Consider the following 15,355-nt stretch of genomic DNA (forward strand, 5'->3'; position numbering starts at 1 on the left):
CACAGAATCATAGAATTGCAGAGTTGGAAGAGACCCCAGGGGGTCATCCAGCCCAACCCTCTGCACTGCAGAAATCACAAGCGCCAGACATTTAATCTTGCCTGCCTCCGGAATCCTACAAGCAGGATGGAATGCAGGAAATTTCAGGTATGGCTTTTAGAGGTTTAGACAGCTCCAAATCCAGCTGTAAATCTCAGGGAGGGAAGAGACATTCTTTGGGTCCCCATCTTCCCCACCCCCTTCTGTCAGGGCTCCTGTCCTTCAATAACTGCCCGGCAGGCAGGAATATGAAATGCCCCCTCCTCTCTCATTCCTCCCCAGCTGCCTCCTCGTGTCCACAGTATAGTTTTCAAGACCATCGATCCAGGCTGGGTGTGCGCGCACGGTTTCTTTCCATCAGCGTTTTGCATTTTAGGCGAGTTGCTCAGTGATGTTTGCAATGTTGCAATTCCAAACTCCAAATTCGGCACTGCAGATCCCACTTCAAGCTCCCTTTTATCAGCTTGTGGTGTCGACAGAGCCCTTATCAGCACCTTCCACTTCTCCGTGCTTCAACTCATAGAGTTTCTCTCTCTTCCACACACACACATACCACAGTCCAGCCTGGGAATATGCATGAGATTTCCCCAACATTCTCCTGACACACAAATCAGAGAGAAATTCCCAGAGACCTCCGAGTCCCCAGAAATGTGGCTGTTCAGAAGGAAACCCACAGAGCCCCGATCTTCTACCTGGTGCGGCCAAACAGCTCAGAGTGCACTGCGTGGGTGGACCCTCGTTTCAAAACTCTCAGTTCTCTGCCGCAAAATGATTCATTGGCTTTTCACAAGCCTCACCTGCCCCCTAAGCTCCCCAGTGCCAAAAGGGGATGCAAAGACTGGCCTGCCTGGGAGGGGTGACCTTTGGCCTGAGAAAATGCTCTGGTTTCCTCACTGCTGAGAAGTCCCCTTTCCCTGGGGCTCCTCTCTTCCAGAGGATCCAGGTGTCTCTCAAGGCTGCTGCACAAATCCTAGAGGCTCCATTTGCAACCGATCAAATAGAACGAAACCTTAGGGCTGCAATCCCAGTATCCCCTCCTTATCAGGCATCAAGTCGCCTATGCCCCCATAAGAACACAGCTGAGTGGCTTCCAAATTGCCCTTCTTGACAATAAAGAGGCCCAGGGCTACCTAGCCTAGGACATTTGGGTTTCCAGAGCCCCCACTCCACCCCCGCGAGGCACCTGCCTGCTGCCACCTCCTGCCTATTATCTAACAGCCTGCCGGAGGAGGATTTCATAACCTCAGCGGACCCCTGCCTTGACTAATTTTACAACCTCCGTTTCCCAAACTTTGAGAGAGTCAAGGGAGAGGGTGGGTGTAAAGTCTCCCAGCAGCAAGCTTGGTGTGCAGAAGGTCCCTGCTTCAGTCCTCCCAGGCACCCCAGCATCAAGGAGCAGGCCATGGAGGAAAGGAGCCCCTCTCTCTACCTGAGACTACTCCAGAGGGAGGGCAGCTACTGCTGCTGTCGCTGCTGCCAGTCAGGGCTGGGCTGTGAGAGGCAAATGGCCTGGCCTCCAGCAGCTTCCTCTAGCCACCTTGCTGTGCTCAGCCAATTCCCTTTGGCAGGGGCCCAACTCAATCGATTGCCGCAGCTGGCACCGTCCCCCTGACCTCCCCCTTGGCAACCGCCAGAGCGGACGGACGCTACTCACCAGGTATCCCCATAGCCAAAACTTCATGGTCCTAGAGACTAGCGGACCCCTTCTGCCCCATGGCTAGCCATGGACCGTCATTCCGGGGTGGGGGCGGCGGCTGAGCAGGTCGACCGCGGCAGCTCCACGCGAGGGACGTCCAGCAGCTTATATTTCCCTCCTTTCTCTCTCCAGATCACGCAAAAGTCCAGCTGGTTTGGCTCAGCGAAGAGGAAGAGATCACAATCCGCACACGCCAAGGTGAGTTTGCAAAGGACCTTGTCCGAAACGGTGGTGCCCTCTTCACCTTTTGACCGGGAAGCCTAACTTCTCAAGAACGTGATCGGCTGCTCCAGTGCCCTGCTCTCTTTCTCTCTCTGGATCCCAATTGCCACCTGAAGAACCTGATTTCTTCTCTTTTTGGAGGATCTGCTCCTAGCAGCGCCGGACACCGGCTTGCATTTTTGCACACACACACACACAAATTCCCCACTGATGTTTGCTCGGAGGAGTGGGGGAAAGCGACCCCCTTTCCCCTTCCTCTGCAGACCCCAGATCTCGCGAAAGCTGTGCCACCGGACGCACGAGGCACAGTTAATGTTTCATCCGCCTGATCCCTCTGCTCTCTGCCCGATGTGGCTTTTCTCCCGCTCTGTCTCTCCCCCCACCCCGACCTCCACCACGCTCCCTTCCTTCCCTGAGTGCGAGAATGTCACTGGACAGGCCAGGAGGGAGATGGACAATTTCCCTCTGCCGGCCGGAAGCCAAAGGGGGCTTTTTTCCCTTCAAGGAGGAAGGCCCATGCAGGACCAGACACGTCTGCCCCTGGCCGCAGGCCAGACACAGGTTAAGGCGTCAAGGTGGAGAAGGTCACTGCCTTGGCAGGCCGCCATCCAGGGAGCCTTGGTGTGCCAAAAAAACGGCGTGAGGAGGAGCACCCCTGACTCACGTCTGGCCAGAGTGACGCTCCTCGGCTGGTGACGCCTTCTCCTCCACCGATGTCCTGCCGGATCTCAGCATCCGTGGCTCTCCTCCTGCTCCAAGGCACCCCCGGCACCTGACTTTCAGCCGCACCCGCCCCTAAAATCATAGAGTTGCAGGGGACCCCCAAGGGCCATCTATCCCAACCCCCTGCAAGGCAGGAATCACAGCTGGCAGGTATGACCTCTGTTTAGAAACCTCCAAGGAAGGAGAGAGCCCACGACCTTCCAAGGGAGTCCGTTCCTCTGTCGAACGCCTCTTGCCGTCAGAAAGTTCTTCCCAATGTTTAGACAGAACCTCCTTTCTTAAAAATTTCCTTAAAAATCCTTCTATGTGAGAAGCCTTCAGATGTGTGAAGCTGACTATCTTATCACCTCTCAGTCTTCTCTTCTCCAAGCTAAACAGACCCAGCTCCCTCTCCTAGAGAATCCAAGCTTCAGGCCTGAACTTATAGGCATAATAACCCTTTGCCCACGAGGGTGCAAACAACCCAGGCGTCCTTGCTTACACAATTTACTGCTTTCAATCGAGCCAACTCTGTTCCTATAAAAGATGCACTTTATGCAGAGTTAGCGCATTGTCCCACTTAACCTCTTGGAACTCTGATGCTTCAAATCTGGCTCTCCAGAAACAGCTCCCCCCCCCAGCCCCCAAAAAGGCTTTTAGGCAGAGACCCCTCAAGAATATAAGAACACAAGAAGGGCCTGCTGGATCAGGCCAATGGAGCAACTAGTCCAGCACGTCCTGTCCTCACAGTGGCCAGATGCCCATTATGGGAAACCTGCAAACAGGATTTGACCGCAAGAGCCACTCTCCCTTCCTGTGGTTTCCAGTAACTAGAAGCATTACTGCCTCTGACCATAGAGGGCAGAGCATAGCCATCACGGCGGCTAATAGCCATCCATAGCCCTCTCTTGCTCCATGGACTTGTCTAATCCTGTCTTAAAGTTATCACTGCCTCCTGTGGTGGTCAGTTCTGCAGTTTAACTATGTGCTGCCTGAAGAAGGACTTGGTTTGGTCTGGTTTGGTTCTGAATATCAGACCCCAAATGCCCCATAGCTGAGTTCTGGGTATTTTCTCCTGGCTCCAAAGTCTCCACATCCACCTTGCAGCTTAAGGCTTGCCACCAGTTCTCCTGCGCCCGCCCAAAAGACCTGCATGGCAGGCAGTAATCCAACAGGTGAAGCTTGCCCTCATGATTGCCTCTTGCTCCTCTTGAAAGGTTTTTTTTAAAAAAAAAATCAGGCTGCATTAGCTTTCCATGCTGTATTATTGTTAGAATGCTCATTATTGCGGGAGCTTCAGATACCAACGTTTTATTTGCGGGAGGAGGGTGTTATGTGATAAGGGCACATTCCATGCTCAAGATTGAAATACTGTACTGAGTACAGTTCTGGTTGCCTCTGCAGAGCTGGGAAAGGTTCAGAAAAGGGCGTCCAAAACCATTCAGGGGAGGGGCATCTAGTGAAGCTGAATGTTGGAAGATTCAGGACAGGGGAAAGGAAGGACTTTGTCATGTGGTGTGCTCTGTTAACCTGTGGAACTCACTCCCACTGGAGGAAGCGATGGCTGCCAACTTGAATGGCTTTACAAGAGGATTAGACAAATCCGTGGAGGAGGGGGTATGTTGTCAATCAGTGGCTATTAGTAAAGGTAAAGGGACCCCTGACCATTAGGTCCAGTCGTGACCGACTCTGGGATTGCAGCGTTCATCTCGCTTTATTGGCCGAGGGAGCCGGCATACAGCTTCCGGGTCATGTGGCCAGCAGGACTAAGCCGCTTCTGGCGAACCAGAGCAGCGCACAGAAACGCCGTTTACCTTCCCACTGGAGCGGTACCTATTTATCTACTTGCACTTTGACGTGCTTTTGAACTGCTAGGTTGGCAGGAGCAGGGACCGAGCAATGGAAGCTCACCCCGTCGCGGGGATTCGAACTGCCGACCTTTTGATCGGCAAGTCCTAGGCTCAGTGGTTGAACCCACAGCGCCACCCGCATCCCAATGGAACCTCCATATTCAGAGGCAGTAGAGCTGCAGAGCAACCACAGACACACAAAACCCCATCAGATCCAGCAGGACTTTCTTACATTCTTATTAAAGAGTTGTCTGTTCTGTCCTGTTCTGCTTCACCTGATTGCAGCTGTTAAGGGCACAGGATCCTGTCCCTGTGAACAAGGACTGCTGCTCAGTGGAAGAGTCCAGATTCAGCATCCAATGGTCCCTTTCAACAGAACGGGCTACAACCTTGAAGAGCTGGTGCCAGTCAGTGCAGACAATACAATTGACCAAAGGCCTGACTCGCTGTACGGCATCTTCCTCTCTTGCTAGGCGGCAACCCGCTTCCATTTTTGGAATCCCTGCCCTCCAATCGCAGACGTGTGGGGACAGAGTCACACCCTTGGCCCATCCAACCCAGTATTGCTTGCACTGGTTGGCAGCAGTGGCTCTCCAGGGTCTCAGGCAGGAACCTTATACTAGATGCTGCTGGGGATTTAGCCTGGGACCTTCTACACGCCAAGCAGGTGCAACAGCGTCCCTTCCCCAGATGTGGCTTCTTGCTATTGATGGAACATGGAATTGTGGAGCTGGAAGGGAACCAGAGGGTCATCTAGCCCACCCCCTCCTGCAACGCAGGAATTGCAGCTAAAGAATCCCAGGTGTGTCCTTGTGGCACTGGAGCCGATGCTCTGGACATAGGTTTCTGGGGCTGAATCCTGCCTCCTCTCCTAGCCGCCTCACCTCTGCCCCAGAAGAAGCCCCCTTCCATCTTGGCATGGGCAGCCCACAGCTGCTTTTGGCTCACCCCTGGATGACGCCTGGCGCTATCTAAGCCGAAATGTCGGCCAAGCCTCTCGCCCTCGGCTCAGCTGCAGGCGCTCTGTGTTCCCTGCTATCACTGAGCAAACCCCAAAGCTGCCAAGACTGGCCTGGCATCCTTTTTTCCGGAGCCTCCATCCCACATAGAATCATAGAATTGTAGAGTTGGAAAGGACCACCAGAGTCATCTAGTCCAACCCCCTGGAAGGCAGGAACCTTTTGCTTCAACCCACAACCCTGAGATTATTATTTTTTTAAATAAAATTTATTAGATTTTCCACAATAATAACAATAACCACAAAGCAGAATGAGACACAAAAACAAAAACAAAGAAAAATATAGCAATGAATAAAAGAAGAAAAAAGGAACAATAAACAGATTAACAATAACAACAAACTTAATTCTTTACAAATCCAACCTTTTAAACATCTTAGTCCCTCCCTTCTGAGTTTCCTTGTAGTTGAAAGTAACAGCTTTCCAATATCATTATTAAACTAAAACAATCTCCAATTATAGTCCATCTTATTCACATTTCTTAATTTTCTAAATCCCATTTATTTAATTATAACTTAGTTTAATCCTAGGCCTATTTGTTTCTTTCAAGTAATTTCTAATTTTTTTATATTACAATATTTATTCAAATAGTCCTTAAATTTCCTCCAGTCCTCTTGAAACTCCTCTTCTTTCCGGTCGTGGATTCTTCCAATCAGGTCAGCTAGCTCCAAAAAGTCCATCATCTTCATCTGCCAATCTTCCACTGTTGGTAGTTCTTGTGTTTTCCAATTTTTAGCAAGCACAACCCTGAGATTAAGAGTCTCGTGCTCTACCGGCTGAGCTCTTAAGCAGAAAGAGGGCAAAGGGGCATCATCCGGGGCAGGAGGGAAAGGAGAGGGTCTTCCTCTGGTTCAGTCTCCCCCATGTTTGGGTCTACAATTGCCCTCGGCCCCAGGCAGCACAGCTGATGGGAGTTGTAGTCCAAAACATCTGGAGGGCACCAGCTTGGAGTAGGCTGATCTCTGTGCCGCTGCTTTTCGTTGTGGACAGCACAGAGCGATCCAGCTGCCCTTATGGGCTCCCAGCGGCTCCTTTCCTCCAGAGGGAAGTTCACATTCCTGAGCAGAGCAGAGGAGCGAGCTGCTTTCTCTCTCTGCTGAGTCGTGGCATGCAGAGCATGGGGTGCACGCAGAGAGCTACAGAGGGGCCAGGCTGCTAGTCTGCCTTGCCCAGTACTTTGGAACAAAAGGGCATAAGAAGAGCCTGCTGGATCAGGCCAAAGGGGGCCCACCTAGTCTCCCAGGGGCCAGTGCGGCCGAAATGGTCACACTACTCTCAAGCCGCCTCTGCATAGCCATTGTAGCTAGCAGCCCTGGCTAGCCTGACCGCCGATGAATCTGTCCAGTCCTCTGTCTGTCCCAGCCTCCTGGGACACAGAAGAGCTTCATTTTGCCTGTGGATCTTCCAAACATGGTCTCTCAGCATGGCTGATGGGGAAGCTTGCATTTTGGAAGGTAGCGAGAGAGAATCCGGAGGTCCTCAGGACAGGACGTTCTGCCTGTGTTTGCACAGCACGGTTCCGGGGTCCATGCAGGGCACTCCCACGGGACACGCAGCCTTCAGATTTCAGGTGTCAGGACTAGGGAATCTATGATTAGGTCGGTTTCAGTTTCTCATCTTCCCAATCCTAAATCCAGTTCTTTGTGTGTTTCAGTAGCAAATGATGGTTTGTTTTTTTTAAATCCTCATGAAGATTCATCAGCATTTTGGTGCCAATTTCTCCTAGAATACACATTCTTGTGTGCTGTTTTGAGCAATAGATGCATGTCCCCTGCCATAATGCACTTTTGTACGTTATTTTCAGGACTCTATACATTTCCCCAACATACGCATGTTCGCACACACTGCTTGGTTGGCGAACACCATCGCAAAATTCAGAGAAGCATGACTTTCAAAGGATAGTTATGGTTTTGCTTCAGAAAACGCAAAGTGTTTAGTTTCTTATTAAGAGGCAAACAAAATCAAACACCCCCCCACCATTCCCTAATCATAGCCACCAGCCACTTCTAGCAGCCATCTTGTAATCATGAAGCAGTGAGTTCCACAGACTGGTGGCGTACAGCGAGAAAGCGACGAATGTGTGTTTGTGAGGAGAGGCTGGGAAGCCCTTCCCTGGCCTTCTCTATATGCACTTTTATCTGGCGAGTGAAACAAGGCTCCCCTCCACAACTAGGAAAAGGGATTCTTGAGCTGTGATCCATTCCGACTCTAAGGTAAATAGCCTCTGCTTTTCCGAAAGCAGGTCACAGGCGCATGTGATGTGGTTAAAAAAAATTCTCTTTCATACACACACCGAGAGAAACAGGCCACAGCCAGCCAGACTGTCTGATCACACATCCCCATTGTTATGAGGCTTCCTCCCACTCAGAGGTGGTGGGAAAGCCGCTTTCATTTACTTGGCGACAAGATGCCGCCGTGCCGATTTATGGGGCCCCCAGGGACCACTTTCTGACGGCTGCAGATGCGGCGGTCCGTGCCTGGGCCACCTTGCCTGGTGTGCGTACGTGCAACGAGTCCAACGCTCCGTGGGGTCGCTTCACATCACACACGCCACCGAGGAAGGGGGGCTGGTTGCAGGGGAGGTGGGGCGGAGCCGTGAATCAAGGGGGACTCGGAAGTCCTGGCTCCCAGCCCCATATCCCTGTCTAACTCCCTTCCCACTCTCTCCCACTTTGACAACCCAGGAGTCCTGGCTCGCGCTTTTTTCCCAGGCTCCTCCTGACTGAACTCGAATTGCCCAGAGCTGGAGCCTCTTACCCTGTCCGCCTCCCGTTCTGTTATACCGTTTACTAGTTTTCTAGAGAAGCCAAGAGACCATCCCTCTCACATACTTCCTGCCGTTAAGGCTTCACGTAGCCCTCATGGAGGAAATAGTGCTACGGTTTCAATTACGTCTTGATTGGGCCCATTTCACAGATAGCAAACTGAGGCCGAATGTTCACGGGCAACATTGCAGGTGGAGAACTGGTGCCGAGTGTTTGCTGGCAAAGTCTGCCCAGCCAGTGCAGGTCTGGCCATATCTGTCAGAGGAGCTTTTGAACTCAGAGCCCTCCTCTGCTCCCATATTCAAGGCTGGGCCAAACCACTAGCTCTCACAAAATAAAATTAAAAAATCCTTCCAGTAGCACCTTAGAGACCAGCTAAGTTTGTTATAGGTATGAGCTTTCGTGTGCATGCACACTTCTTCAGATACATCCATTTGCCAGCAGACGAGGGGAAGAAATCAGGAATTCTGGATCCGCCCTGTCACTGCTCTGAAGCCAGAACGAACTTCCTGCCTCAGGGGATCCAGGTGTCCTGACTGCTAGCAGGAAACCCCTCTTTCCCCCAGAGAACCCAGGAGTCCTACCTCACATCCATTCTGCCCAAGTTTGGTTTGCCGCTCCCCCAGCTCCCCCCTCCAGACTTTTAAACAGCTGCAGAACAGGCAGAAATCAGAGAGGTACAGCTTCCTCCCTCTCTTCCTCTCTAGGGGAAAAAGCTGCATTGGTTGAATTCCTGCCTGCAGAGCAGCTGTCCCCTGATCTCCCCCACCCCGCATTAGGTTTCTTTTCCTTGCAATAGGTGCCCAGGAGAACCCAGGTGTCCTGGCCCCTCCCTCCCCTCTCTTCCAGGCTCTGAATGGGACCCAGGAGTCCTGGCCACCCCCACCCCCCACTTGCTCCTCCGCTGCCCTCCCCACCCTGTGTGTGGCGCTGCTGGGCCCCCGGCCAGAGCTCCCAGTGGCTCCCGGCTCCTCATACGTGCCGGCCTGCACACGACGAGGAAGCCTTGATCCGCCGACCCAGGCGGGCGGCTCCATCGATCCTGGCCGCGTCTCCAAACAGGGGATGAGGCCTGGCGGCGCCAGCGACGGTGACAGATCAACCAGGCCAGGCGGGAAGGGAGACCTCTGACCTTTGGCCATCGGCCTTCCCAGAGGAGCCTCCAGAGAATGGGAGCGGGGACCAGTGGTCACAGCAGGTGTGGGGAGCGGAGAGCCTCTTCCTGCCAAAGTCTTTGGCCTCCCTCTGTTGCCAACTCCCGCCTTCTTCCTCCCGACTTATGGCTTTTTATTACTATTATCGGCTTATTAATTGCCTCCTGTCTCAAGGCAATTAGATAAAAAAACAAAACGAAAACCAGGTCTAAAGCCCTAACAAGCAGACGCTTGTGATGAAGGAAAACCCATGTTTATCCAGCTTGATTTTCAGTTTTGCTTTTCTCAGTTTAGAAGGAGGTTTTGAAAGGACATTTGCTATGGTCCTGTGATGCGGGTAAGGGATGGGGGGGGTCGCTGTTAGACCTCACACCCCATGAGAGATGGAATTACTACAAAAAATGCTCAGCCTATCCTAAATTGCAGGCATCTCTCCCTTTGGCGCGCAGGGGGGAGGGTGTCCACTGAGGGTTTTCTGAGCTGCGATTCCTACGTTGCAGGGGGTTGGGCTGGATGATCTCTTTGGATCCCTTGCAACTCTACGATTCCACCATTATTGCTTCTCCTGGACATGCTCCCTGAATGAATGGGGTTGGGTAACACTGAATGAGAGGCGCACGACTCCTCTCTTCAGGTCTTCCACCTGCTACATGCGGATAGTCACAATGCCAACCTTACAAGGTTGTTGTGGGAACAAAATAAACTGTAAGCGCAGTATACGCTAAAGCACTATATCAGGGGTCAGCAAAGTTTTTCAGCAGGGGGCCGGTCCACCGTCCCTCAGACCTTGTGGGGGGCTGGACTATATTTTGGGGGGGGGGAATGAATGAATTCCTAAGCCCCACAAATAACCCAGAGATGCATTTTGAATAAAAGCACACATTCTACTCATGTAAAAACACACTGATTCCTGGACCGGCCGCGGGCCGGATTGAGAAGGCAATTGGGCCGGATCCGGCCCCCGGGCCTTAGTTTGCCTTCCCATGCACTATACACCATCTTGTTCTTAATGATTATGAGAAGAACTGTTGAACTCAACACACTGCATATGCATTCTCAGGGAGCTGAGGATTGCAAAATGTTCACAAAGGAGCTGACGACCTCCGGGGGGGGGGGTGTAGCTTAGTTTAACTTCGATATTCTGTGTGTGTGTGTGTGTAGAAGATTCAAGCCACTGAAAAGGAAGTCCTTCTTTGTGCAGCGCATAGCTAAACTATGGAACTCCCTCCCACAGGAGTCTGTGATGGCAACCAACTTGGATGGCTTCAGAAGAGGACTGGCGCATTTAATTCCTACAACAGCCCTGTGAGGTAGGCTGAGAGGGGCAGTGACTGGCCTAGGGCCACCCAGTGAGCTTCCTGACCGATACTCTAACCACTGCACCACACTGTGGCTCTCACAGTGCTGGGGTCGCAGCCCAGGGTGTAAAATAAATTGAATAATAAATTGCACAGCAGGAATTCCAGCCTGTACGTCCTGCTCCGCATTCAGGACCCAGAAATGCGGCTTGCGCCAGCAAGCCCTGAGACATTGTCAATCACGTGACTTCTGAGAAAACCTCCTAGAAATCTAGGAAAATGGGAAGGTGGGTTATCATGTGTCAGGGATAACACACAGATCCCGGCAGTGGCTTTGCAAGGAGATGGATCTGGGAAATTGCACACAGAATTCTGGAGCAGCCAGGCCTGGTGGGAAGTCCCTGCTTCCACCTAAAGCAGGCCTTGCTGGTGCTCAGAGGACCTCTCTGGGCTAGGTGCAGCAACAGCCAAGGGTTTCTAAGCATGCACAGAGTTCCTTTCTCTTACCAGTAGAATAACAGAATTCTGGAGGACTCTTAAGGGCCAGCCAGTCCCAACTTTCTGCAATGCAGGAATCGGAGCTGACTAACCACTGTCCACCTACAAACATCTAGGTCTATTTTTTGGTCTCTAAACTACAGTGGTACTTCGGGTTACATACGCTTCAGGTTACAGACTCCACTAACCCAGAAATATTACCTCGGGTTAAGAACTTTGCTTCAGGATGAGAACAGAAATCGCACAGTGGGGGCGCGGCAGCAGCGGGAGGCCCCATTAGCTAAAGTGGTCTTCAGGTTAAGAACAGTTTCAGGTTAAAAACAGAGCTCCGGAACGAATTAAGTACGTAACCAGAGGTACCACTGTAATCCTATCTGAGTTATAGTGCCAACTTTTGAAATGCGGTGATGACCATATTGACTGCATTCTGTTGAAATTACTCCTTAGATCTGAGCTGCCCTGGGAGGGCCTACGTAAAATAAATAAAATCTAACAGGCAGTGGAGGTACAAAAACAGGGCCTTCTCAGCAGTTGCCCCCAGTTGTGGAATAATATGGCTATGCTGGCTTGGAGCTTGTAGGAGTTGTAGTCTAAAACATATGGAGGGCACCTGGTTGGGGAAGACAGAATTAAATGGCTCAAAGCTATGATTTAGCTGTGATCTCTGCACTGCAGGGGGTTGGACTAGATGACCCTTGGTGATCCCTTCGAACTCTACAATCCTATGAAAGCCAGGCATTCAGTCCAGCGGCCATTTCCCTCCTCACTGACCAGAATGTTTCAGACCTGACGTCAGTTCTGTCTTTGAAATTCCCTTCCTTAAATCCTCCCCTTATCTTAAGAAAACACAACTTGGGCTGGCTTAGATCAGTAGAGCACCCTGCAGTCTTTTGACTTTCACAGAACTCTTTGTCAACATTGCCCCTGGATGACGAGTTCTGTGGAGCTCGAAGGCTGGCATACACCAACCTAACTCGGCTCGATGAAATAAACAGAGATCATTTTGCCTGTGATAAACCTAGGTTCAAATTAACCTCTTTTAAACAACAACCACTTTTGGGCTCTGAGCAGCTCCCTCTCCAGACTTGGGAGATATAACAAGTGATAAAATAGGCTGTATATATACCCAGAGATGGAGTGGGAGGGAGTGAAGAGTTAAAAGAGGGTTGGGCTTACCAGCCCGAGGGGGCGTGCCCTTCTTTGGCCACGCCTTCCTGGATGCCGCAAAGTCTCACAGCTTAGCCCTGGTAGTTCCTTATCTCTTCCTGCTTCTTGTGCAATGCAAACAGCTTCTCTGACCCCAGTGCCCTCATCGGGGCAGCGCTAGGGGGCGCGCGTTTGCCAGCCTATTCTGGGATCCTGCCTGGCACGCTGCTCGCTCTCGGAAACCAGCCAGGTCTTGCATCAGCTCCGGCAACTGCGTAGCAAATCTGACAGCGCTGTTTCCAGCGTTGAACAAGAGCCTTCTCCCCTCCTGCGGTTTCCAGCAAATAGCATCTGGAGGCATCGTTGCCTGAGCCATGCTGGCTATTCGCTATTGAAGGCCCTCTTCTCCAGCAGTTTGTCCTATCTTGAAAGCTTGGTGGCCACCACTTCCTCCATATCAGGAACCACAAGACAGAGAAACCAGTAGGAGAACACTTCAGTCTCCCAGGACGTTCTATACAAGATCTCAAAGTAGCTGTCTTCTTACAAAAGAATTTCAGAAATAGACTGGAAAGAGAAGTTGCTGAATAATAATAATAATAATAATAATAATAATAATAATAATTTATTATTTATACCCCGCCCATCTGGCTGGGCCTCCCCAGCCACTCTGGGCGGCTTCCAAAAGAATATTAAAATACTGTGATACATCAAACATTAAAAGCATCCCTAAACAGGGCTGCCTTCAGATGTCTTCTAAAAGTCTGGTAGTTGTTGTTCTCTTTGACATCTGGTGGGAGGGCGTTCCACAGGGAGGGCGCCACTACCGAGAAGGCCCTCTGCCTGGTTCCCTGTAACTTGGCTTCTCGCAGTGAGGGAACCGCCAGAAGGCCCTCGGTGCTGGATCTCAGTGTCCGGGTAGAATGATGGGGGTGGAGACGCTCCTTCAGGTATACTGGACTGAGGCCGTTTAGGGCTTTAAAGGTCAGCACCAACACTTTGAATTGTGCTCGGAAACGTACTGAATTGCAACTTATTACCAAACTTAAGGGACCTGGGTGGCACTGTGGGTTAAACCACAGAGCCTAGGGCTTGCCGATCAGAAGGTCGGCGGTTCAAATCCCCGGGGCAGGGTGAGTTCCCGTTGCTCAGTCCCTGCTCCTGCCAACCTAGCAGTTCGAAAACACGTCGTAGTGCAAGTAGATAAATAGGTACTGCTCCGGCGGGAAGGTAAACGGCGTTTCCGTGCGCTGCTCTGGTGCGCCAGAAGCGGCTTAGTCATGCTGGCCACATGACCCGGAAGTTGTACGCCGGCTCCCTTGTCCAGTAAAGGGAGATGAGTGCCGCAACCCCAGAGTCGGCCACGACTGAACCTAATGGTCAGGGGTCCCTTTGCCTTTACCTTTACTTACCAAACTTAAAACCATGGAGAGACCTGGTCTGAATAGAGACATTGGATTCTTATCTCATTATACATGATAAAGCTATTTTTAGCCATCTCACCCCTTGCTTTTTCCTGTAAAACCAATTGCAGTCGTTAACAGTCGAAAACAGGTTTACAACACCTATCAGCCAATCACCCATCTCCCACCACCCTTCTGAGTACCTTGGTACCCCTCCCCACCCTCTCACTATATATAAGGGTCTCGTGACTTCTGTTTCAGTGTATCTGAAGAAGTGTGCATGCACACAAAAGCTCATACCAATAAACTAACTTAGTTGGTCTCTAAGGTGCTACTGGAAGGAATTTTTTAATTTTGTTATGACTATGGCAGACCAACACGGCTACCTGCCTGTAACTGTAGTTTAACGTATGTGCTGTGTGAATAAGAACTTTCTTTTATCTGTCCTGAACCTCCCAATGTTTGGCTTCATTGGATGCCCACGAGATCCAGGGTTTTCCATGCTGTGCATCATTTTATAGACTCCTGTCATGCAGCCTCTCACTTGTCTTTTCCCCTCAGTTAAAAAGCCCCAAGCGCTGCAACCTTCTTCCTAGGCGAGTTCATGTTTCCTGTTCTGCACCCACCACTTTCTAGGTCAGGCGCAAACAGAGGAACATTTTAACCACCATACGTGAATATGTGAACGCGTGAATATACGTGCGAGTATTCTTCTTGAACTCCTGCCAACCTAGCAATTTGAAAGCACGTCAAGTGCAAGTAGATAAATAGGTACCGCTCCGGCAGGAAGGTAGACGGCATTTCCGTGCGCTGCTCTGGTGCGCCAGAAGCGGCTTAGTCATGCTGGCCACATGACCCGGAAGCTGTACGCCGGCTCCCTCGGCCAGTAAAGCGAGATGAGCGCCGCAACCCCAGAGTTGACCACGACTGGACCTAATGGTCAGGGGTCCCTTTACCTTTACCTTTATTCTTCTTGAAAATTGCTCCTGAGTTTGTTTGGTTTTTTTATAATTGAGAAAGCATATTAATTGTATGAAACATATACATAAAATCATAAATATGCCCTAAATCAGATTTTCCCAATCTGGTGGCCTCTGGTTTCCTACTGGGGCATCTGGTCAGCCACTGTGAGACCAGGACACAGGACCAAATGGGCCTCTGGTCTGATCCTGCAGCCTCTTCTTATGTTCTTGGGGTTGGGAAGAGGTGTTATGGGAACAGGGACTTTGGCAAAACGTCTCACACCCAAGAGCTCCCCTGGGACCTGACACGTTTTCAGAGGGGCCAATGAAACTGAGCCACGGTGACGCATGTTACCCTTCTGCGACAGCATGGCAGGAGGGTGAGGGTGCGTGTGCTCACCCCTCTGTCACAAGTATGTATCTGATCCCACAAGCGTGCCCAGCACTCACGTGAATTCATACACACGAGTGTATGGTTTGGGAACTTGGGCCAGAGTTACCACGTGTTACCCTTATGGACACATGTTGACCCTTAACCTGACACCCACAAGACGTTTTCACAGAGAAGGAATAAAGAAAGCTTGGTTTATTATGTGAAACGAAA

General features: G+C 51.1%; 1 protein-coding gene across 1 annotated transcript in view; it reads left to right on the forward strand.

The window, feature by feature from the left end:
- LOC310755061 (transferrin receptor protein 2-like) overlaps positions 1 to 15,355 on the forward strand; it is a gene marked incomplete at its 3' end in the record, with an annotated part of 34,308 nt that overhangs the window by 982 nt on the left and 17,971 nt on the right. Inside the window, exons 2-3 of the mRNA XM_083631740.1 lie at positions 6 to 147; positions 1,868 to 1,933. Coding sequence (XP_083487866.1) covers positions 127 to 147; positions 1,868 to 1,933 — 87 coding nt within the window. The remainder of the gene's footprint in view (positions 1 to 5; positions 148 to 1,867; positions 1,934 to 15,355) is intronic.

This window comes from Podarcis filfolensis (assembly GCF_964270895.1).
Source record: "Podarcis filfolensis genome assembly, contig: HAP1_SCAFFOLD_123, whole genome shotgun sequence".
Lineage (NCBI taxonomy): Eukaryota > Metazoa > Chordata > Lepidosauria > Squamata > Lacertidae > Podarcis > Podarcis filfolensis.